Source organism: Piliocolobus tephrosceles, chromosome 6, assembly GCF_002776525.5.
Source record: "Piliocolobus tephrosceles isolate RC106 chromosome 6, ASM277652v3, whole genome shotgun sequence".
NCBI lineage: Eukaryota > Metazoa > Chordata > Mammalia > Primates > Cercopithecidae > Piliocolobus > Piliocolobus tephrosceles.
The window spans coordinates 30,028,057-30,052,102 of record NC_045439.1 but is presented as its reverse complement, the minus strand read 5'-3'; the positions used below and the strand labels follow the sequence as shown (position 1 = coordinate 30,052,102).

General features: G+C 48.1%; 1 protein-coding gene across 1 annotated transcript in view; it reads left to right on the top strand.

Annotated features, from left to right (window-relative positions):
* The window catches only part of ESRRB (estrogen related receptor beta), a 122,713-nt gene that overhangs the window by 92,874 nt on the left and 5,793 nt on the right, over positions 1 to 24,046 (top strand). Inside the window, exons 4-6 of the mRNA XM_023230341.2 lie at positions 12,426 to 12,536; positions 13,001 to 13,162; positions 22,313 to 22,582. Of these exons, the coding sequence (XP_023086109.2) occupies positions 12,426 to 12,536; positions 13,001 to 13,162; positions 22,313 to 22,582 (543 nt within the window). The remainder of the gene's footprint in view (positions 1 to 12,425; positions 12,537 to 13,000; positions 13,163 to 22,312; positions 22,583 to 24,046) is intronic.

Here is a 24,046-nt window from a genome sequence, read left to right as displayed (position 1 = left end):
GGACTTCATTCCTTTTTTTTTTTTTTTTTTGAGATGGAGTCTCACTCTGTTGCCCAGGCTGGAGTGCAGTGGTACAATCTTGGCTCACTGCAACCTCCGCCTCCTGGGTTCAAGCGATTCTCCTGCCTCAACCTCCCGAGTAGCTGAGATTACAGGCCTGCACCACCACACCCAGCCAAGTTTTTGTATTTTTAGTAGAGACGGGGTTTCAGGGTGTTGGTCAGGCTGTTCACGAACTCCTGACCTCAAATGATCTGCCCACCTCAGCCTTCCCAAGTGCTGGGATTACAGGAGTGAGCTACCATGCCCAGCCTTTTACCAAGGACTTCATTCCTATAGTATCTTCTCTGCTTCCAGGACCATCAAATTCTCCCTCACTACTGGATCATTTTAATTAGCAAACAAGCATACTTCTGTTCTCCCATTATGAAGACAAAATTAATTTTTTAACTTTTAAAAAATATTTAAAAAAATTTTTCACGTTAAAAAAAAAGAGACAGGGTCTCGCCCAGGTTGTTCTCAAACTCCTGGGCTCAAACAATCCACCCACCTCAGCCTCTCAAAATGCTGGGATTACAGGCGTGAGTCACCATGCCCAGCCAAAAATGAAATTAAATTGAAAAATTCCACAACTGTGTTTTATCCCTTTATCTCAATCCAGTTATTGCTACCTGATCCCACTCTCTCAACAAAGCCTCCAAAAGGAATTGACAGCACTTGCTATATTCATTTTCTTATCCCATTCACTCCTTTCTTTACAAAAAAAAAAGTTAACATTGAAAAGATCCAGAAATACACTTATAGTATATCACATTAGGTAGTGTAAGGTAGGCTTTTTTTTTTTTTTTTTGAGACAAAGTCTTGCTCTATCACCCAGACTGGAGTGCAATGGCACAATCTCAGCTCCCTGTAACCTCTGCCTCCCAGGTTCAAGTGATTCTCCCGCCTCAGCCTCCTGAGCAGCTGGGACTACAGGCATGTGCCACCACACCTGGTTAATTTTTTTTATGGGATTTCACCATGTTGGCCTGGCTAGTCTCGAACTCCTGACCTCAGGTGATCCACCCGCCTCGGCCTCCCAAAGTGTTGGGATTACAGGTGTGAGCCACCACTCCAGGCCAGGCTAGGCTTCTAAAAGAAAGAGACTCCCTTTTCCCCTCCACAAAACAAACCAAACTCCAAAACCACCCAGAAGGCTAAGCAGGATAGCAGTTTCATTCCTGCTCATTTCTCACATAACAGTCCATAGGTCGCAGGCAATCCAGGACCAGCTGGCAGCTCTGCCAAGCTTAGCATGTGGCTCACCCTTGTGGACCCCAGTTCTTCCCCATCTCACAGACATCTAGAAGGAGGAAAAGCCCATGTGAAGGGCAGGACCACAAGTAGCGCACATCTGTTCTTCCCACTCACAGCCCATTGCTGGAACTGAGTCACAGGGCCACGCTTCTCTGCCAGGGAGTCTTGGAATTGTAGCCATTATCTGGGACGTCATGTACACAGCTAAAACGTTGTTGGTGTGGAAAAAGAGAATGATGAGAATGACATATTTTCAAGGACAAGTATTGTTTTCTTGTGGGGATTTTGTTGTTGTTTTTGTTAAAGAGACAAGGTCTTGCTCTGTGGCCCAGGTTGGAGTACAGTGATGTGATCATAGCTCGCTGTAACCTCTAACTCCTGGGCTCAAGAGATCCTCCCACCTCAGCCTCCCAAGTAGCTGGTCTACAGGCATGTGCCCCCCTGTGGGGGTAAATTTAAATTTTTTTTTTTTTTGTAGAGACAAGATCTTGCTATGTTGCTCAGGCTGGTCTCGAACCCCTGGCATCAAGTAACCCTCCTGCTTCAGCCTCCCAAAGTCTTCCCTAGATATTTTAGACCTCCATGTCTAACTGCCCTATTGGCATTTCCACTTGGGTCCCTTATGAGACATCACAAATTAAACATGTCTAGGGATTAACTCTAGATTTGAACCATTCCTCCTTCTATCCCTTCCAGTCTTTCCCATCTCAGGAATCGTGATGCTAGTCACCTATTGCTCAAGAGAAACCTGGAGGTCATCCTTGACTCCTCCCAGATCAATGTCCAAAATGTATTTCAGATTCTCCTACTTTTCTTCATCTCCATGGTCATGACCCTGGTCCAAAGAAGCATTGTTTTTTTCCTGGACCATTGCAATAGTTTCCTAACTGGACTTCTGATTCCACTCTTGGTACTGTTTAATCCCCCTAGCAGTGATCTTGTTAAAGCACTGGTAAGATTCTGTCCTTTTGCTTTACATCACTCAGTGACTCTCCATTGCACTTAAAATATAATCCAAACACTTTGCTTTGGTCTTCAAGACCTTGCATGGTCTATCCACTCCCTGCCTCTTCAGTATCATCTCATACCATGCCTTTCCTGTCTGCTCACTCCTACCCACTTTGCTCCAGCCTCCCTGGCTTATTTTTGACCCTCAAGCATGACAAACGGTTTCCCATCTTAGGACTTTCAGGGCCTTCCCTCTGCCTGGAATGTTCTCCCCAAGGCTGGCTCCTTCTTATCCTTCCGACCTCAAGTTAAATGTTATCTTCTCAGAAAGGCCTCCCTGTCCACTCTATTACATGCTATCATATCCACTTGTATGCTTCTTCATTGAACTTCTTTCAGTCTGACGTTATCTTATTTATTTATTAGTTTATTTGTGTACTTGTTTGCGCTGGCTACCTCTAACACAATTGTTCTTAATTCAGGCTCCAGGATGGCAAATTGCCTTTAGCTGGACTCAGCTGGAGTGCATGATTTAAAGGCTTCTTAGGCAGTGTCTGGGATTAGCAGGCAAGAGTGCCGTGATTGATTAGCAATGTCTGCCACAGACTAAGCAATGGAAGGCAGGGACACAGGTGATAAGTCTTTGCCATACCTGATCTGGTCAACTGAGTTTCAGCGATTTGACCAAGGCCACACAGCTCGTAAATGACAAAGCTGGGTGGAATCTAGTCTCCTTGGCTATGTGGAATTCCTTCTAAGAAGCCTATTCCAACCTCACCGTTGATGCCTTGGCCAGTAGTGAAGCCTGCAGCCCTTTCTCAAAGGGGAAAAAAGAAGAAGGGAAAGGAAAGGGAAGCTGGGCTGAAATAACTTCTCTGTGTCAGGTGTACAGTTTTGGAGACTTCTTGGCAGTTGGGAATGCAGGCGTAACACAGTTTTGTCAAAATGCCCTTGGGGACGTGGTGGCATGATAAGAAGTGTCTGGAGGAGCCCAGCATGATAGCAGACACTCCTTTAATAGGCAGAATTCTGGGAGCTCATCACTCACTACCACTTACCCACTGCAGGGCCCAGAGTCCACAGAGTAGCTGGCAAAGGCCCCAGAATATTAGGTGTCATCTGTGTCTGTTTAGCTACAAGGCTCTCTCTGTTAGCTTTTAGGAAGTCGGGTGTGAGGCGCTCTTCCTTTATGGTGTGTCATCGGGGTAAGAGGCAGCCCAAAAGAGCCATAGTGTCTGAGGCAGCAAGGCAAGCTTGCCTGTCACCCAGAAACCCGCACAGAGCAGGTGGCTGAAGGAAGCCCAGTGTATACAGGGGTTGTGGCTGAGAGTTCAGGGCATCGCACTGGGCTGGAGTGCCCATGAGCACGCCCACACAACTTCCAGAACCTCAGGGGCTCATGATATCCACATCACCTTCTGGGTGGTTTTCTCCTCCTCCTGGAGGTGGGTCAGCTATAGTTTGGTAGAACCTACAGGCAGGGAGTTCACCCCAAGTTTCCTGGGAAGAATACGGGTCACATAAAAGTATTGAATAAAATAGGTTTAGCACAGTGCTCCCCAGACCGGGCACATAATTAGAATTAGTAGAGGAGCTTTAGAAAAACACTCATTCCTTGACGTCTCCCTAGACCTACCGACTCAGAGCCTCTAAATGGGTAAGTCCTCAAAGTCTATGCTGTTCAAAGGCTTCCCAAGGCATTCTGAAATTATATGGGACTGGTGTCACTAGTTTAGGGCAAAGAAGATAGGACTTGGAGATCTGAAAATCAAGGTTCAAAACTTCCCTGTGACGTTTCTTGGCTGTGTGATCCTGAGTGAGTCGCCTGACCTTTCTGAGCCTCAGATCTTACATGGGACTAATCATAATTGTGTATATTCTTCCTCCTCAACATTGTTTGGCAGCTCAAATGAGATACGGGTATGAAATAGATTTGTAAACCGTGAAGCTGCTTATTTCGTTAATAAACCAGGGATGTTGAATTTGGCGATGGTGATGGGGAAAATTTCTGGATAAGGGGAAGAGAAGGGTGTTTGGTCATGAAAACCTTGCAGTGCCAGTGGGGATCCTGACCTCAGACCTGGACAGTAGCTCATGGGAGGACACTGGCTCAGAGGCGTTTCCCCCGCCTGCCCTGTCTGAACCTTTCCTGTTGGAAGAGAAATATGATGGGGAAGCTCCTGGGACAGGCTTAGGGCCAGGTGCAGGGCCACGCTTTGCAGAGCTTTAGCCTGCTATTTTTAGTGCCTGGGTATAAAAGAAAGAAGCTTAAAGTGGCTCCACTGCGGCTGACCCTGCACACTCGGCTATTTTTACTTCTGAAAGACTGGGATCTTGTCCAGCTTAGGGAGGGAAGATGAGAAGAAAGGAGGGAGATGGAGGGAAGAAGGAATTATTTTACTTCCATTAAGAAAAATGTCAGAAGCCTGATCTTATCAAGCCAGCTCGTGGATATCCGATCCCAGATGTGTAAGCTGCCCGCTGTGGACGCTGTGACGTGCCTGCAGTGGATAGGAGGGGCTAGCAGGTGGGGAGCCCTGCTCCCCTCCTCTCAAGGAGTTTCTGTCCCAGAGTGGCCCCGAAGCTTCTTTGCTCTTTTTTATACCCTGAGTTGGGAAGTGGGCTTGGCCACCACAGGCACGAGGGGCACCAGCCTGGTGGTGAGGCCGGTGGAGGTGGGAGCAGTTATGACTGCAGCCAAGGGTGGGACCTCTGTTCTCAAGTTGGACAAAGGCGGCCATCAGACCTGCTGGCATATTCCAGAGAGTCCCAGTGTTCGGGCTGTGTGCCCTGGGTACAATATTTAACCTCTCTGAACTTTAATTTCTTCATTTAATACATCTGACTCACGGTAGTTACAGCTGTGGGGATGTGTTTCTCTCTTCCATGAGGAAGGCAGTTCAAGCCAGACTCCATGACCTTCAACAGGCAGATGAAAGGCAAGAAATTACTACTGAGTGCCTACTCTGTACCATGCACTCTGTCACGTTTCAACATTTTACGTTGTTTAATTCCACTAACCTGAGAAAGGATACATATTTTTTAAAATTTTTAACAGCTTTATTGAAATATAGTTCACCCATTTAAAGAATACAGTTTGATAGCATTTTGTATTCCTATGTTTGTAAATTGTGGCAAAATATATATCACGTACAACTTGGCATTTTAGAAATTAAGTGTACAATTCAGTGACATCAAACACATTCACAATAGTATGCAATCACCGGCCAGTTACTGTGGCTCATGCCTGTAATCCCAGTACTTCGGGAGGCTGAGGAGGGCGGATTGCTTGAGCTCAGGAATTTGAGACTAGCCTGGCCAACATGGTGAAACCCTGCATCTACAAAATATACAAAAATTAGTCAGGTATGGTGGCATGTATCTGTAATCCCAGCTACTCAGGGGGCTGAGGCAGGAGGATCACTTGAGTCCAGGATCGTGCCACTGCACTCCAGCCTGGGTGACAAACTGCAGCCGTCTCAAACAAAACAAAATGAAACAAACTATTATGTAATCACCATCAGACCAGGAGTTCAAGTCCAGCCTGGGCAACATAGTGAGATCCCCCATCTACCAAAAAAGAAAAAAAAAAAAAAGGAGGGGGCCAGGCACACTGTTTCATACCTGTAATCCCAGCACTTTGGGAGGCTAAGGCAGAAGGATCACTTGAGGTCAGGAGTTTGAGACCAGCCTGGGCAACATAGTGAGACCCCCATCTCTACAAAAAAATGTTTTTAAAAAATTATCTGGGTGTAGTGGTGTGTGCCTATGGTCCTAGCTATGTGGGAGCTGAGGTGAGAAGATCTCTTGAGGCTGGGAGATCAAGGCTGTAGTGAGCCAACCTGGCCTATAGAGTGAGACCCTGTCTCTTAAAAAAAATGGGGTGTGGTGGTATGCACTTGCAGTCCCAGCTACTGGGGAGGCTGAGGCAGGAGGATCACTTGAACCTAGTAGTTTGAGGTTGCAGTGAGCTGTGATGGACTCACTGCACTGCAGCCTGGGCAACAGAGCAAGACCTTGTCTCAAAAAAAAGAAAGATTAAGTGGAATCACATAATATCTGTCCTTTGGTGTCTGCTTTATTTTCCTTAGCATAGTGCTTTTAAAGTGCATTCATGTTATAGCATATATCAGAACTTTATTCCTTTCTGTGACTAAGTAACATTTCACATATATACCACGTTTGCTTCTCCACTCATCTATCCACAGACACTTGGACTGTTTCCACCTTTTGGCTATTGTGAATTATGCTGCAGTGAACATTGTCCTACAGGTGTCTGTTCAAATTCCTTCTTTTTATTTTTTGAAAATTTGCTTCTTTTCCCCACACTACACAGATGTATGTTCAGATTCCTCTTTTCAGTTTTTTGGGGGTGTATACCTAAGAGTGGGATTGCTGGATCATATGGTAATTCTGTTTAGCTTTTTGAGGAACCATCAAACTATGTTCCACATGGTTACACCGTTTGACTTTTCCAGCAGTATCGTTTTTTAAGTTTTTAATTAAACTTCTTATTTTGAGATAATTGCAGCTTCACAAGCAGTTGTAAGAAATAATAGAGAGAGATGCCATGCATCACTTACCAGTTTCCCCTAATGGTAACATCTTTAAAAACTACAGTACAATATCACAACCAGGATATTGATACAGTCAATTGACATTGATATGGCCAAGATGCAGAAAATCTTTAAGGGTGAAGTGGGTTTTCTTTATTATTAATTTTTTATTTTTTTAGATGGAGTCTCACTCTGTTGCCCAGGCTGGAGTGCAATGGCGTGATCTCAACTCAAGATCTCCATCTGCACAGGGTCATGTATTCCAGGGATTATCTATTTTTTTCTATTCATGGAGCACTCAGAAATATTAAGATTTTGACCTGTACACATTAAGGGATTAAACAGTGTTAACAGTGGTTAAAACAGAGGATCTGTATTTATTACAGTATTTGGAAATATGTGACACTTTACATTTGAGCATTATTAATGCTTTTCTGCATTCAGAAAAGTATCAATACGATGATAAAATCTAATAATCCTAGACAGTAATTGTAAGTTAATTAGTATTTTAATGTGTTTCCTGAGTCTACTTTTAGATATTTTATTAATATAGGACACAAACAATAAGGCAACTCTTATTTCAAGTTCAAGTCTTATTTTTTTTCCAGTTAGTGTTTGTAAGGCTTTAGCATCCTAATTTTAAAAGTAATTGCCCATTGTATCAGTCAGCGAAAATTGCTTTCTGTCGCAAGTTATAGAAAACCTGATAGCAGCGTAAGCATGGATAAATGAAGTTGGTTTTTCCACCTTACAAGAAGCCTGCAGATGGGCAGCTGCTGTATTGCACAGAGTTCTCAGCCATGGCGGCAGGGGCTCCAGCTCTTTCTTTCTTCTCTGGTGTTCTTTGGTGTCCTCAGACAGCCATGTCATGACTGCAAGGTGGTTGCCACAGCTATAGGCTTCACCTTCCAGGTTGGGGCAAGAGAAAGGCAAAAAGAGCTGCCCTGAACATGTCTGTCCCTTTTCTCAGAAAAGCAAAACCATTCCAGAAGTCCCACCATGGACTTACCCTGACATCCCATTGGCATGGTGGCACACACCTATGGTCCCAGCTACTCGGGAGGCTGAGACATGAGAATGGCTTGAACCTGGGAGGCAGAGGTTGCAGTGAGCCGAGATCGCACCACTGCATTCCAGCCGGGGCCACACAGTGAGAGTCTGTCTCAAAAGCAGTAAAAAAAGGAGAAGGCCACTTCACTTAGGTGGGGGTCCATCTTCCCCGACCCCAGGCTAGGGGTGCAGAGGTTGCAGTAAGCCAAGATCACACCACTGCATTCCAGCCTGGGCCACTTTTTTTTTTTTTTTTTTTAACAGCATAACCTGATAATTGATACACATATTGATTGGAGCCATTGACCACTATGCTGTAAAGATCTGGAGGAGAGAATTTAGAGGAGACTTACGTTTGCTGTACCCTGGGAGGTCATACCATGGAATGACAAAGAGCTTGGGTCTTTTATTGGGCAAATTACTGAATCTCTCTGAGCCTCAGTTTTTCTTATTTGGAAAATGAGGATAACAGCACCTGCTGCTGTATATTTTTGTGCATTCAGTAGGGTAATACATACAGAGAGTCCTTTACAAATTATGCTGTTATCATTATCATTATTAATGTGATTTAGCAAAAACTTGGGTGCAATGCTGGGGAACAGTAATAATAAGGATGATGATGATAATAATAGTACTCCCATTTTCTAAGCATGTGCTGTGTCTTGGGTACCTTGACAGACATTGGGGCAGGACTGTGAGCCGCCCCTGGCCTTAACGGACGCCTAGTCAGTAGGGGAAGCCCAGTGTGCTCTGGGAGCCCATGAAGAAACCCGGCATGGGGATGAGGAGGAAAGAGGTACATCTACCCCTGTATTCAATATCAAGTCTTTCCTGAACATCCATGAAAGGTCAGGCCCTATATCAGAACATAGAACACCCCAGATGGAGCCATCAGCAGAGGTGGCGGCTGCCCGTGTCCTTGCCTTGCTGAAGGACGGACACCTCTTTTTATTTTGTGTTGAGCATGTCTCACTGTGATTGACAGCTGCTTGCCAGGAAGCAGGCTGGATGGGAAGTGAGAGTTCATTCCAGTGGCATCTAGGAGAGAAGGTCAGTAAAGTGGGGTTGGGGCTTGTCCTGGACTCAAGGAGAGTATATGTTTAAGATCCTGGCATACAGTAGGTGCTCAGTAAGTGGGGGCCCTTACTGTCTCTTATGGATGAGGTGGACCGTTTTCACTCGGTCCTGTCACCATTCCAAGGGGAAGCAGAGCTTGCTGGAGGGTTTGGTTTGACCTGGGTATAGTGAACAGAGGAGGAGGCTTCTATGTAGACAGGTCACAAGATAGAGTCAGAAAGCTTTTCTAGACAGGGACCTTGTCCCAAAAACTTTCACAGGAAGAATCATCCTTCCTGTGTTTGTGTCTGCTCCTTCTGCCCTCCCTGAAGGGGCTTGGAGGGGTGAGGGGACAAATGTGAGCCAAAGTGCTGGCAGCACATAGGTTCAGGTCTGGAGCTGGATGGCATCTAGCTGTCCCTTTAGGGTCCAAGGTACGGGTATAAGTTGACGGTACAGCTGTATTTGCTAGGATGCCTTAGTGCAGCGCTCCTCAAACTCTGTTGTCCATGCAAATCACCTTGTCTGATTCCTCTGTGGCCAGGCCTGAGATTTCGAGGCTTCTACCAAGCCTCAAATGATGGCGATGATGCTGGCCTGCAGACCACACTTGAGGAGGAAGACAGCGGAGACTGCTCCTGCCCACACCTACTCAGCACTCTCTATTTGTGTGTGTGTGCGTATGTGTGCGTGCGTGCGTGCGTGTGTGTGAGTGTGTGTGTGCTGATCTGACGCCTGGGCTTTCTTTGGCCACCAGAGTCTGCTCAGCCTGGACCTGGGAGGCAGGCAAGAAGCGCCAAAGCAGCCTGTAGCTGGGAGCCTCAGTTGCCCACAGCAGTACTGTCCTCAGGAACACATTTGTTACTGGCTTTCTTCCCTCCTTGGAAACTGTCCGCACGCACAGCCTTGTCGCAGATTCTACTCCTGGAGAAGTCAACAACAGATGTTGTCAGTTACAAAACCTGACCTTCTAGGCAGAAAGGGAGTTTATTGGAAGCCTATCAAGAGGCTCAAAGAGTACATTGAGAAACCAGACAAGAACCACGAGAATCCCTGGAGAGCCCAAGAGTAGGACACCCAGTAGCCAGGACACACTGGCCAGGGGCTGCCTACACTCCGCTGTGGAGGCGCTGCTGGTCTGATCAGTCCTCACCTTCACTCTGCCCTTGCGCCTCCATTTGATGGTGCACTTGACTGAGCCTGTGTCATGGGTTCATGCCTTGACCTCCAGAGGGCAGAGAGAAGAACGTGTACTACTCAGATATCCATTGAGGGGTGAGGTGCAGGCTTCCAATAATTCCCCTATTCCCAAGAGGGGAATTACCTTTTTAAATTTTTTTTAAAAATTTTCCTTTGAGATGGAGTCTCACTCTGTCACTCAGGCCGAAGTGCAGTGGTGCGATCTCGACTCACTGCAACCTCTACCTCCCGAGTTCAAGTGATTCTTGTGCCTCAGCCACCCGAGTAGCTGGAATTACAGGCATGTGCCACCACACCTGGCTAATTTTTGTAATTTTAGTAGAGATGTGGTTTCGCCATGGTGGCCAAGCTGATCTCAAACTCCTGACCCCAAGGCATCCATCCGCCATGGCCTCCCAAAGTGCTGGGATTACAGGCGTGAGCCCCAGCGGCTGACCAGGGGAATTTCCTTTAAACAGGAAGCCTGGGTGGGCTGCTGAATAGACTCCCCCTCTCCTCGACTAAAAAACGTTCACTGCAACCATGTAGCACCAGGTACAAATGCACCAGGTTGTGGGGTTGAAAAAGACATTGCTGACAAAAATGTGGAGTTCTAGGCTCACTCAGTGAGCTCACAGCACTCTTGCCCTCCAGCGGGGGATGTGACCTGGAGTCCTGAACTGAAAACACCTGGGACAGAGGAGGGGTGGGGGTAGTGTCCTCAGCACCCCGAAGGTCCTCTAGGGCAATGCGCACTTAAAGGAATTTTCTCCACTCATTCAGTAAACAAAGTAATTTTGCTTTCAGTTGCTCTAGGAAACTTCCTCCCTCCCAGGGACTTAAATTTAGTAGCTGTATGTTCTAATAAAGAAACAGCCAGAAAATAGCCCCAGGTATGAATGGGCTCTAAATCATCATTCCAGTAAGTAACCACTGTTCAGGCTTCCCCTTGCCTCTTCTGGAGAAAGGCCTGAATCCAGGGACTGGCAGCCAACCCTCTGGGGCTGAAGGATGGACAAGGCTAGGACAGGGATGAAGATTCTGTTTCTTCTGCTCCCGATCTAGGAAGCACCAGAGTTTATTAGAAAAGGGAAAGACAGGGCCCTGAAGGTCAACTGACAGGCTCTGTGAGGGTGATACTCACTGCCTTTGGGGAAAAGAACAGAAGTTGAACCTGGCCTGTCACAGCAGAGGCTGAGGTGGCAACCCAGCTTTCTTCTCTGAGGACTCTGGTCTCCGTGTCTGACTTCTTGTGTGTTTCAGTCAAGGCCCACTTCATGGTCAGGAAAAGGGAGCTGTTCAGTAAGCTCAAGGCAGGGACTCCAAGAAGGGACATTGTCTGAGGCTGGCCTGGAAGAGCCACAGCAAGAAAGCAGAAGCGGCTTCCAGGTTCCACAGGGCCCCAGCACCATGCTTGGGGCACCTGCTCTCTGGTGCTTTTATGCTGGTTCATACTTTGTAATCAGTTTGTTGGGATTCATCCTTGCAGGCCAGGCCGCATCAGTGGGTAACCAGTCTGAGCTGTGTGCCCACCTGACACCCTGTGCCTTTGATCTGCTGGTAGGGGGCATGAAATGGTACCAACGTGTCCGTCCAGGCAGCAGGAGCTGTGGGTGAGGCAGACTTCTGGAAGGCAAGTTGGATACAGTGACAATGACAGTTCTCTCCAGGGTAAACTCTCACTCCTGGAAGTGGGTGTCAACGTGGAGTAGCCTCGGCTGCTTTTGAACCTACTTTCAAGATATTTCCAGGCACGGATTTTCCAGTCCAGAGGTGGCCAGTCCAACTGTTGCATTCCCAGCCCCTGGGGACTTGTGTAAAGACAGACTCTAGAGCTTTATGTTAGAACCTCAGAGAGTGGGGTCTAGAAATTGACTTTGATAATGAGTGCCTCCTCAGATGCTTCTTATGTGAAAAATGTGAAAACCCCTGAAGTGCCTGTGAATGACTGGGATTCCTTTCTTTTGTTGGCAAGTTAACTTAACCCTCCCTGGATTCAAAGCAGATCTAACATGACTTTTTCCGCCAGCACTTGGTAGAGTGTCTTTGTTGAGATAAGGAGAACCAAGGGCTGAGGGTTGCTTGAGATGGATTTCAGAAGGTTGCTGAATCCAGAGAGACAGGACCGGGCCTGGGGCAACTGGGATGCACCATTACTGTCAGACAATTATTTTAGGATTGTCCAGCCACCTGACCTGAGGCTGGCCATGGGGCAGCTGTCAAAGGTCATCTGAGCATGGCCCTGAAGGACCCAGCCAGTGCTGAAATTCCAAAGTCAGTGCTTCTACCCCTGGTGATGTTGAACAACTCCTGAGATCTTTTCCCTTTCCTCCCCAATAGGTGTGCGCCTTGATCGAGTGCGTGGAGGTCGTCAGAAATACAAGCGACGGCTGGACTCCGAGAGCAGCCCGTACCTGAGCTTACAAATTTCTCCACCTGCTAAAAAGCCATGTGAGTGTCAGTCCCTGCCCTTTTTGCCAGATCATCTCTGTACCTGGAACAGAGTACAGAGGAAACGTCATCTTCCTACCACTGGGTCATGAGACAATATGGATCTTGGGGAGGTGACATCAGTGCCTGGCACATTTAGAATGTGACTCCAATTGAAGCATGGTCCTGACAAGCCATAGGCCCCAATGTCCAGAACATGCTCCCCTTGCCACCCACCCAAAGTTGCTCTGCAGGTTCCTCCTGGAGAATTCATCAGGCAACTTCCCTTGGAGGGATACTTCTCAACATCCCAGATCACTGCTATCAGCAACTTCATGGAGCCAGAACAAGAGGGGAGATTACAGCCACTTTGACCTTCCTGGGGCTCTTAGGAACCCGACTTTGCTTCCTCACCCATCTGAGCCTCCACCCCAGCCCCTTTCCTCTTTTCCCAGCGTTTACCTTTCCCTCTTTGGTTGTTGCAGTGACCAAGATTGTCTCATACCTACTGGTGGCCGAGCCGGACAAGCTCTACGCCATGCCTCCCCCCGGTATGCCTGAGGGGGACATCAAGGCCCTGACCACTCTCTGTGACCTGGCAGACCGAGAGCTTGTGGTCATCATTGGCTGGGCCAAGCACATCCCAGGTGAGCATGTGGGACCAGGGGAGAGTGTGGCCAGGGACACTCAGCTAGCATCCCTGCAGCCTACCCAATGGCTATGCTTCTGATGCCCAGATCCTGGACCCCAGAAGGCCTGTGAAATCCTGGCAGGCCTGTTTCTCTGAGCTCCTCTTCTCTCCTTGTAGCATTGGAGAGGAACAGGTAGTTAGAAGGCGCTATGAGGCTTATACACTGCTGCAGCCTCTTCAGAATTAGTTATCATTCAAGGTGGGGTCATGTTTGAATCTACAATTAGTGTAATATTCAAAGAACAAGTTCCTTGAGCCCTTAAAGGGCAAAGAGTAAGGTTTTTTTGTAGACCTTATTGGAACAATGCCGGAAAACAACAGAAGAAAGACTGACTCTCTCTTCCTATTGGAGGCAGCAGAATGGAGCAGTGAAGAGCATGGGCTTGGGAATCACATTGGGATTCCATTTCTGGGTCTGCAGCTTACTAGCTGAGTAACCCTAGGTAGGCCACCTGACCTCTCTGTCAAATGGGAATACAAGAGTCCCCCACTTCGTGAGCTTTGATGTGAGCATGAAATGAGATCCTGTGTTTCGTGGAGCGTTCGGCACAGTGTCTGGCATGTGCTGGCATTGGTTGCATGCCCACTATTGCCATCCTTCTGTTCTCTAAGGGAGGCCTGTCTCTGGGTTGGCTTCTGAGATTTTTTTTTTTTTTTTAGCCGGGTTTTGGGTCGTCGCCCCGGCCGGGGTGCAGGGGCCGGATCTCAGCTCACTGCAAGCTCCGCCTCCCGGGTTTACGTCATTCTCCCGCCTCAGCCTCCGGAGTAGCTGGGATTACAGGCGTCTGCCACCTCGCCCGGCTAGTTTTTTGTATTTTTTGGTAGAGACGGGGTTTCACCATGTTAGCCAGGATGGTCTCGATCTCCTGACCTCGTGATCCGCCTGTCTCGGCCTCCCAAAGTGCTGGGATTACAGGCTTGAGCCACCGCGCCCGGCCAGGCTTCTGAGATTTTAAGGGCCTTTCTGGTGCGGAAAGTGTGTGTTACATGTTTCAGGCTGTGTGGACTTCTCTACGCTGTGTGTGGACCCAAACCCTGCTTTTAGCCTCTCTAGGTCTGGGCAGATGGCAGGAGCTTTTTTATTTTTGTAGACGCAACACCCACGTATTCTACATTACATACATATTGGGGGCCTTTCTCTGTGCAGTTTATTCCTCAACTCCTTTAAGACTCTAAAAGGTTGACTCAGAGTGTGGTAGAAACTCCTTTTATCTTTCTGGTAATGCCTCACCGTGAACATGGGACAAGTCAGCTTCCTGTCTGTAGATGTGTGTTTGGTTTGTTGTGGCTCTGAAAGGTGAGGACAGCATGCAGATGATACAGCAAAGGTGTCCTAGACTTTGGATACCAAGGCCCACAGTTTTTTTTTTGTTTGTTTTTTGAGAGAGTCTTGCCCTGTTGCCCAGGCTGGAGTGCAATGGCGCGATCTCGGCTCACTGCAACCTTCGCCTCCCAGGTTCAAGTGATTCTCGGGCCTCAGCCTCCGGAGTAGCTGGGATTACAGGCACCTGCCACCATGCCCAGCTAATTTTTTTGTATTTTTAGTAGAGACAGGGTTTTGCCATGTTGGCCAAGCTAGTCTCGAACTCCTGACCTCAAGTGATCTGCCCACCTCCACCTCCCAAAGTGCTGGGATTATAGGCGTGAGCCACCATGCCTGGCCCAAGGCCCACAGTTGATTGAGGGAATAAAAAAAGTCCTTCCATGTGAGACCTTGCACGCCCAGGTTACAGGAAGGAGCCTACCTGTGGACAGGGACGCACAGAGATATCAGATGGCCCAGAGACTCTGCTGGCAGGGACTACCCTGGCCCCTGGGCATTCTGACCAGGGATCTGGGCTGGTACGCCCTTACTAAGGAGCTCAACTTCTCGGGGATTATACACTCAGTAGTTTTTGAATCTGCCCAGTGCTGGTTCAGCACAGATGTGGGGTCAGGCCACTGCTTAAGACACTTCAGCCTGGATTGCTCCACTAACCCAGGGCCAAATTGGGTACTGGTACCCCTGGCCCCACCCCCACACTCCTGTTCTAGGTTGAACAGATCCTGCATCCTAGCAATGGCTCATGAGTGGCGCCTGGCGGTCCCCTGGGTCAATGCTTCGTTCTTCCACAACACTACCCCTGCAACACCACAGAGGAAGTAGATAGGACAAGGAGACCGTGTCTCCCCTGCACTCATTTTTCCCTGTGCCTTTCCACCTCCCAGCTCCATGTCCCATCTGTGCCCAACCAAGACAGCAGGGCTAGAGCAGAGTGGGTGCTAAAGGCACAGACTTTCGAATCAGGCAGCCTGGACTTTCATCTCAGCTCTGTCCTTACTGGCCTTGTGCAGGATACTGAATTTTTCAGAGCTTCAGTGTCCTTGTCTGTAAAATGGGAATCATGATAGAGCCCCTCACGGGATTGCCGTGAGGATCTAGCGCACTTAGTGTGTACACTGGGTGAATGGCAGAGATGCTTACCAGGGCTGTTGTAGTTGCTAATAGTAATAAAAGCCTCCTTTCATGGCTTCATTTATCCTTGTCCAAAGCTGAATTCTTTTTGGTAAAAAAATAAAATAAAATAAAAACAGGGGCTCAGTTGTCCATCTTAAATGCTAATTTGCCTATTTTGCATAAATCTGCATGCTGAATTCTTCGCCTCCTGACCTTCCAGTGTTAAGGTAAAATTAATTAGTGAAGTCTCCTGCCACTGCATGAAAACCTCATACTGGCTGGGCACTGTGGCTCACGCCTGCAATCCCAGCACTTTGGGAGGCCGAGGCGGACAGATCACAAGGTCAGGAGATCGAGACCATCCTGACTAACGCGGTGAAACCCCGTCTCTACTAAAAATAGAAAAATTAGCCAGGCATGGTGGTGGGCACCTGTAATCCCAGCTACTCAGGAGGCTGAGGCAGGAGAATGGCGTGAACCCGGGAGGCGGAGCTTGCAGTGAGGCGAGATCACGCCACTGCACTCCAGCCTCAGGGACAGAGCGAGACTCCATGTCAAAAAAAAAAAAAAGAAAGAAAGAAAAGAAAACGTCCTACTGAGGGCAATGACACAATCAAGTTCCTGATTTTTTTTTTTTTTTTTTTTTTTTGACGGAGTCTGCGCTCTCTTACCCAGGCTGGAGTGCAGTGGTACGTTCTCAGCTCACTGCAATCTCCGCCTCCTGGGTTCTGCCTCAGCCTCCCAAAGTGCTGGGATTATAGGCATGAGCCACTGTACCTGGCCAGGTGCCTGGTATTTTTAAACTAATCAACTTTATCCCATCTCAGATTAGATGGAAAATGCATCTGACAGTCTCCCTAGCCCTGAGAGAGACAGAGACAGAGAGAGAGAGAGAGAGAGAGAGAGACAGCTGGTTGAGTAGGGAGGATACAAGCTGGAGCCCACCCCTGGGCCTGTGTTGGCTTCTGTCCATTCTGGTTCCTGCACAGACAGAAAGAGGGGGACTGGCCACTCCAGGCTGCTCAGGAGTAAAGCTCTGAAAAATTTAGGCCACTGTCCTTAAACACAAGGTACCACATCTCATGCTTCAGTGTCTTCTAGCCTGGCACACAGAGGGCATTGCACACTTAGCTTTGCATGCACATATTGAGAAGTCACTATACATGAGGTCCCCTGATAGAAATTGTGGCTGAGACAAGGAATTAATTTTGCCCCAGGGATCCCATTTGGAACAAGGCTGACTTCCAGGGGGAACTTGGTTCACTCAGAATTCCAGCCATTGTTCAAGTCAGTCTGACATTGTCCTACCCCAAATGCAGGTTTTTTACCTTGAGTTGAGTGTTCCAAGTATTGGGTTCCCCACAGGGCAAGCCCAAGTCTTTAGAGTGTCCACCTCTTATTCCATGAGATCAAGAGCTAGCAGCCTTTAATAGGCAGTGGGGAATCACTTGATGAATTGCAGCCTCTTCCAAATGACCCGAGCCTGCCATCCTGCCTCCCTGGGCAGCCTCATGCCTGTGCCGGCCAGGAGAGCCTGCCCAGGGAGTCTCCACCACCCTGCCCTGCCCACGTTCCCATGTGCAGGGCATCCCCAGAGGCCTCCTCACAAAAGTCTCTCAGCGGCGCTGCTCCCAGGGAGCCCCCGTCCGGCTCAATGAAATATGAGCTGCCGAGTGACAGCAGCTGTGTCTGAAGTGGCCCCAGATCCTATAATTACATCTCCCTTTATTACCTCTGCTAATGGCCCTCCAGGTCGACAGAAACGATCATAAATTAACAGATTATGAACTCCACTTGCCACAAATTATGTGCTTTTTTTTTCCTTCTTCTTCTTCTTCTTCAGTTCTAGGAGCTTTTGATGCCAAATCACAGGCAGGGGGATGGGGAGCTTGGGGAGAGCCTGAATGTTATTAGAAGAGTCGGTGCAGACAAAACAATTTTCCTGGGGCAGCGGAGCTCCAAGTGGGAGCCCAGGGAGCCAGGAGCTCTGGGCAGGCCCGAGAGCCTCAAGGGGGCAGTGCTGCCTGCAGTGAGCCCAGCACAGGGACACCCCTGCACTCCTAGGGGCACAGGCCACCCCCAGACCGTCCTGGTAGCCTCTTCAGGGGCCTCTTGGTCCCATAACTTGAGCATGAGACCCAGCCCAGCTGAGAGAGGCAGGGGTGGAAGGCGCTTTACTGAAGGGCAGGGAGGAGTGCCTGGGCTCCTTCTGGATTTTAAATAAAAGAATTTGTGGTTCTAGTAAAGACGTCAGATGGGACAGATGGGTCGAAATTAAGAGTTCCAAATTCCCCATCCTACGCTTCCTCTTGGGAATTTCCTAGGCAGATACTACCACTGTGTGGGGTGTGTGTGTGGGCGGGGCGTGTGTATGTCCCTCAGTCCATGGGCTTATACCCTAACACTGCTTTACACCTGCTTTTTCCATTTAATTATACAAAATAATAGCACTTACCTGCGCTAAGCAGGGTTCTAAGTGTTCCACGCGTCAGCTCATTTAATCTCAACAACCCCATGAGGTGAGTGCTGTTATTATTCCCATTTTACAGAAGAGAAAACTGAGGCACTGAGCGGCAGCGTGAGCAGCAGAGTTAGAAATCTGATTTCTGTGCTCATACGATTACACCCTTTTTGCCCCTTTGGGTAATCTTTCCACGTCCACACAGAGTTCTACCTTATTTGGCACATTCGTTTAACTAAAAATTACATTTATATAATAATCACATGTATTACATTAGTTACCTTTTTTTTTCTATTTTGAATAATTTCAAGCAGTGATCTAATACCCTTTTACATTTATCTTTATGTCTTTATTCATATTTTTCTTTCTAGGAGAAATTTCTTTTTTTTTTTTTTTTTTTTTTTTTGCTGGGATCTCACTTTGTCATCCAGGCTGGAATGCAGTGGCGTGATCTTGGCTTACTGGAGCTTTGACCACCTGGGTTCAAGCGATCCTCCCGCCGTAGCCTCCCGAGTAGCTGAGATCACAGATGTGCACCACCATCTTCGGCTAATTTTTAAATTATTTGTAGAGATGGGGTTTCGCCATGTTGCCCAGGCTGGCCTTACACTCCTGGGCTCACGTGATCCACTCACCTTGGCCCCCAAAGTTTGGGATTACAGGCATGAGCCACTGTGCCTGGCCACTAGGAGAAATTTCTAGCAGTGGAATTGCTAGGTTGAAGGGAGCATGCCTTTTATTTTATTTTTAATTTAATTATATTTATGACTTTTATTTTTAAGCATCTTAGTCACTGACTGGGTTCAGAAGCCAAATGTAGACACAAATGTATATAACAGAAGTCTCACCTCGATCTCTGTCCCCTCCCACTCCAACCTCCTGGAAGTCACCATTTTTTCTTTCTCAATTTTCCTTCTGGTGTTTCTTTTTGCAAATATTAGAAAATATTTGAACTATTTCAGATGTTAAAAGATATCAAATATCTCCCCCTCCCTTCCTTGCACAAAATGAAGAAGGCTGTATTACCACCATCCAGCACTTTGGAGTATACATTTAGATTATCAAAGCTATTTTCAGGGCTTTTTGAAAATGTTCAGGGAGGAAGAGAGCGATCAGGGACTGAGTCCAGAACTCAAAGCAGCCTAGCAGAGGTTTGGGAACAAGCCTCCCGGGTACATCCTCCCATGGCAGCACAAAACTTTCCAAGTCCAGTCTCCCTCCCACCACCGAAGGGCAGAGCCTGACTCCTACAAGATAGGCAAAGGCAGCTAGCCCTGAATCTGGGTCCAAAGATCTCAGAGTGTCTAACCAAGTACCATGGGCACATTTTCTTGTCTCCTGGGAGTCGAAGCCCATGGCATTTGCCCATTCTCTCTCTCCTTTTAGCTGCAAAGGTTTGTCAGGCAGCTTCTTTGCTGTGCTTAGCCGTGGGGGTGGGGGAAGGAACAGCTCAGTGTCTGTGCATCCTGGGAACTCAGAGCTGGGATGGGCCAACCAGGGGCATCTGGGCATGTGCTTCATCAAAGGTGCCCTCGCCACCCCACTGGAGAGCTCAGCCCTCAAGGCTCCCCTTCCACAAAGCCTTCCCTAGACTCTTGTTTGGAGCACCTTCCCCAGTTACACGCTCTCAGAGCCCTGCATTTGCTGTAGCTCTTCTCATATTCTAACTTTGTGCTGATTTGTACCCCTTGGTGTGTGTCTTCCCCTTCACTGCAAGCCCTTGAAGGCAGGGAGCAGTTCTGGACTGAGCACACCATTCTGTCCCCGGTGCCTAGCCAGGCCTGGCACTTAGTAGGTGCTCAGACATTTTTGCTGAATGTCTCAAAGGGCAGGAAAGCATTCTAGTAACATCCTAATGATTGTACCTGCATGATTCACTGCACAGGGGACTTTTCCCCTGCGTTTCCAGAAGCCTAGTTCTTACCTCATCCTCTCTCTCTGACACCTTCCAATTCAGCTGTCTGCTAATTTTGCTCCTGCCCTCCTCCTCCATCTCCCCTCCAGTCTGTCTGCTTTTAGACCCCCTCCCCAGAGCTGTCCAACACTCCCCCCACACACTCTCCCGTGCTGGCTGATTGGTATCTGTTAATTAATGTTGCCCAAGGCCTCTCTCCTACTCAGAGACCTGATAAGGGAAATTGGATGTCCATTTCTATCTATCTTTTATTACCTCCCAGCTCCCCCAGCCACCACAGGCAGCCACACACTCTCTCCCATGCAGGGAATCTGGACAACCACACAAACACACACACACACACACACACACACACACACACACACCCTGACACCCTGTCACACCCTTTCCCTTGAGAAGGTGCATCAATCAAAGCTCGCCCGTGTCGGTCGGTGTAATCACTCCTGCTCTTTGGTTGATCACCCACGGATTCTGTTAGCCAGTGGTGATCTGAGCCATCGGTCTTGAGCACCGTGATAATTCACTTGGAGAATGCTCACAGGGTAAGGGTGGCCTGCCAAGTTGGGGGCCTTCAGCTCCAGGAGTGCCCCCTAAGGTTCAACTGCCATGCCCTGTGTGGAAGCCAGGGAAGAAGTGGCATTTGAAGACAGAGGACAGCAGATGGATGGGGTAGACCACACAAGCCAAAGAGCTGGGTGATCCAGAAGCTCAGGACCACCCAGACCTCCAGACAAGTCCAGAGAGGAGAAGTCAGTGATGCCAATGGTGTGCCAACAACAACAATAATATTAATAGTAACAACAGCCACAGCCATTACCAGCACCCTAGCATGTTGAGTGCTGATGGCGCCGGGAGAGGTGCCCCGCACTTTACATGCATCTTCTCTTTTCACCCCCACAGCACCCCACATCAGAAAGTGGCCTCCAGCCAGCGATGGGGTCTAAGTCAGCAAATGAAGTAGAAAGTCCTTCCTAGGCAAAGCTAACCCTGAAAAAAATCCCTTCATGTCCGTTACCCATAGTGCATGGTGCAGCAATTCTTTGAATAAATCCAGCATGTCCATGTTAGAACCAATCACTGAGTTTCTGTTTGAATCTCCAGTGAAGTTACTGCCTTGTGTTTGGTGGTTAAGATGTTTGAAAATCAGCCGACTTATTTATTTACTTACTCTCTCTTACTCTCCTATAAATCAAGGTGTTAATTGACTTTGCCTAATTTAAGTGTGTATATAATGCAATTCCAGTATATTATCATTGTTTTGCAGATGAGGACTCTCATCTCATCATTAGTAATAATAGCTCGGTAAACACTTAGTTTGTTCTGGAATCATCGTCTCAATTAGACCTCACAGCAACTCTCTGAAGTCGACCCTACTATAAAACCATTTCCTAAATGAGGAAACTAAGGTTTGGAGAAGTTGCATGGTTTTCACAAGGTCAGCCTACAGCTAGTAAATGGGAGTCAGCGTTCAACCCAGGCAGTACCCACAGCTCACTGGACAAGACAGTGTCGCAATTCTGGAGCCTTCTCCATGCCCAACTTCATTTTCACTGTGGAATCAGCCTCCTCAATAGCAGGGAGCGGGGAACTCCCATGATTCCAAGCTCCCAGAACAGGACTGCTGGGTCATCGTGAAGCAGAGAATGATGGCCTGGGAAGGGGCGCTCTGACCCTGGGAGGACAGGCTGTCCTGTGAGAAAGTGCCCCTAACCCTGGGGACTCTTGATCTCTTAACAGCCCCAGGCTGTGGTCACTGGGGCCTTCCCCTGTGGCTTTAAACAGCTGTGTCCTCATTCTTGGTAAGGCCTGTGGGTCTCTGCACAGCTGAGGCTGCATCAAGGATCAGGTGTCATTTTCAAACACGAAAGCCTCCCCTGGTTTGAGCAGAGAGTGGGCCCTGGAAACTCCCCAGAGTGGCCGAGAGCATGTAATGCTGCTTCCTGGTTCCAGTATGTACTCAGTCACTCCTTTAACTACAAATGCATTGAATTAATCAAAAAGCCTCTACAGACGTTTGGAAAATACCATAGAACTAACAATAATAATGATAACAAACAACTGTCAACATTGACTGAGTTCTTATTTCAGTCTTTTCCGTGAATTCCAAGTCTGACACATTCCGCAAGGGGAGGACAGTGAGTCTTACACCACACAAAGAAGGCCCGGGGACAGGATCCAGGGGTGCCAGGGACACAGCCACACCCTGCAACCTCTGCCCCCTAGCGAGCCCCAGGGAGGCCCCTGGTCCGCCCTTCTGACCTGCCACTGCCCTCTGTGTCCCCTCTTCCCGCAGGCTTCTCGAACCTCTCCCTGGGGGACCAGATGAGCCTGCTGCAGAGTGCCTGGATGGAGATCCTCATCCTGGGCATCGTGTACCGCTCGCTGCCCTATGACGACAAGCTGGTGTACGCTGAGGACTACATCATGGATGAAGAGCACTCCCGCCTCGCGGGGCTGCTGGAGCTCTACCAGGCCATCCTGCAGCTGGTGCGCAGGTACAAGAAGCTCAAGGTGGAAAAGGAGGAGTTTGTGACGCTCAAGGCCCTGGCCCTCACCAACTCCGGTAAGGGCAGCAGCGGGGCCTGGAGGGGGAGATTTTAGGGGTCTGCATGGGCCTAGTGAGCCCATCTCTGGGGCCTGTGGGCAGGACTGGCTGCCTCGGATAGAGATGAAAAGAAAACACTGAAACTTTTTATCACCGAAGATTGTCTGAGGGGTGGCCTGCAGATAAAAAGCTGGTGATGAAGGCTGGCACTGGCTGAGCATTTCCTAAGCCTAGGACATCCAGACTGGCACACTGACTAAGGACATGGGTTCTGAGGCCACATTGCTAAGGAGCAAATCCCGTGTCTACCAATTGGGCAAGTTGCTTCACTCTGTGCCTCAGTTTCTTCATCAGTAAAAGGAGGGCAGCAAACAGTCCCTACTCTACAAGGCTATTGACAGGATTTCTTTATACATAATTATATTGCTTGCAACATGCTTGGCACATAAAAAGCACTCAACTATTTATTTATTTGTTTATTATAGACGAGGTCTTGTTCTGTCGCCCAGGTAGGAGTGCTGTGGCTTGATCCTAGCTCACTGCAGTCTCAAACTTTGGGCTCAAGCCATCCTCCCACCTCGGCCTCCTGAGTAGCTGGGACTACAGGCATGTGCCATTACTCCAGCTAATTCTTATTTCTATTTTTTATTGAGATGGGGTCTCACTATGTTGCCCAGGCTGGTCCCAAACTCCTGGACTCAAGCAATCCTCTCACCTCAGCCTCCCAAAGTGTTGGCACTACAGGTGTGAGCCACCACGCTCAGCGTCAACTTATTAAATTAGCTAGGAGTTTATTGAATTCTTACAAACAACCCGAGAGTAAAATTCTTATTGTTGCAACCCCATTTTACAGATGTGGAAACCGAGACCTGGAAAAGTAAAGAAAATCACCCAGGGTCACACAGTTAAAAAGTGTCAGACTTAAGAGTCAAACTAAGGTCCTCTGATTCCAAAATCAACCTGAACCTATACCCACTCCTTGAATCTTTCAGTCAAACTGCTTGAACACAGGAGGATAAAACCTTCCCAACTGAGTGGTTTAAGCTGGAGTTACAGAGGAGGACTCACTCCATTTCATTAGCATCCACCAGCTTCTGGCTAGATTATCTGAAGAGAAAGGCAGACACTGGGGAATTCCAGTGAGTGAACTTGAATGGAACCATTATCCGCACTGGGAGAGCTTCCACACTATTCAGGGAATGGTGCTGGGTGCCAGGGGGCTGCAGGAGAAGGATAAATACAGGGTACCCTCCCTAAAGAGAGCACATGTCAGGAATCACACACATAATTCTGCTGCAGAGCAGTGTGTGGCTGAGTTAACCACCCAGGTCTGGGTCAGATAGACCCAAGTTCAAATTCTATCTCTGATATTTCCTGGCAGTATGACCTTGGGCAACTCAGGGTCCTTGTGTGTTCAATGAGGATATTCTGAGCACCTCTTCCAAGCACTTCTTTTTTTTTTTTTTTTTTTTTTTTTTTTTT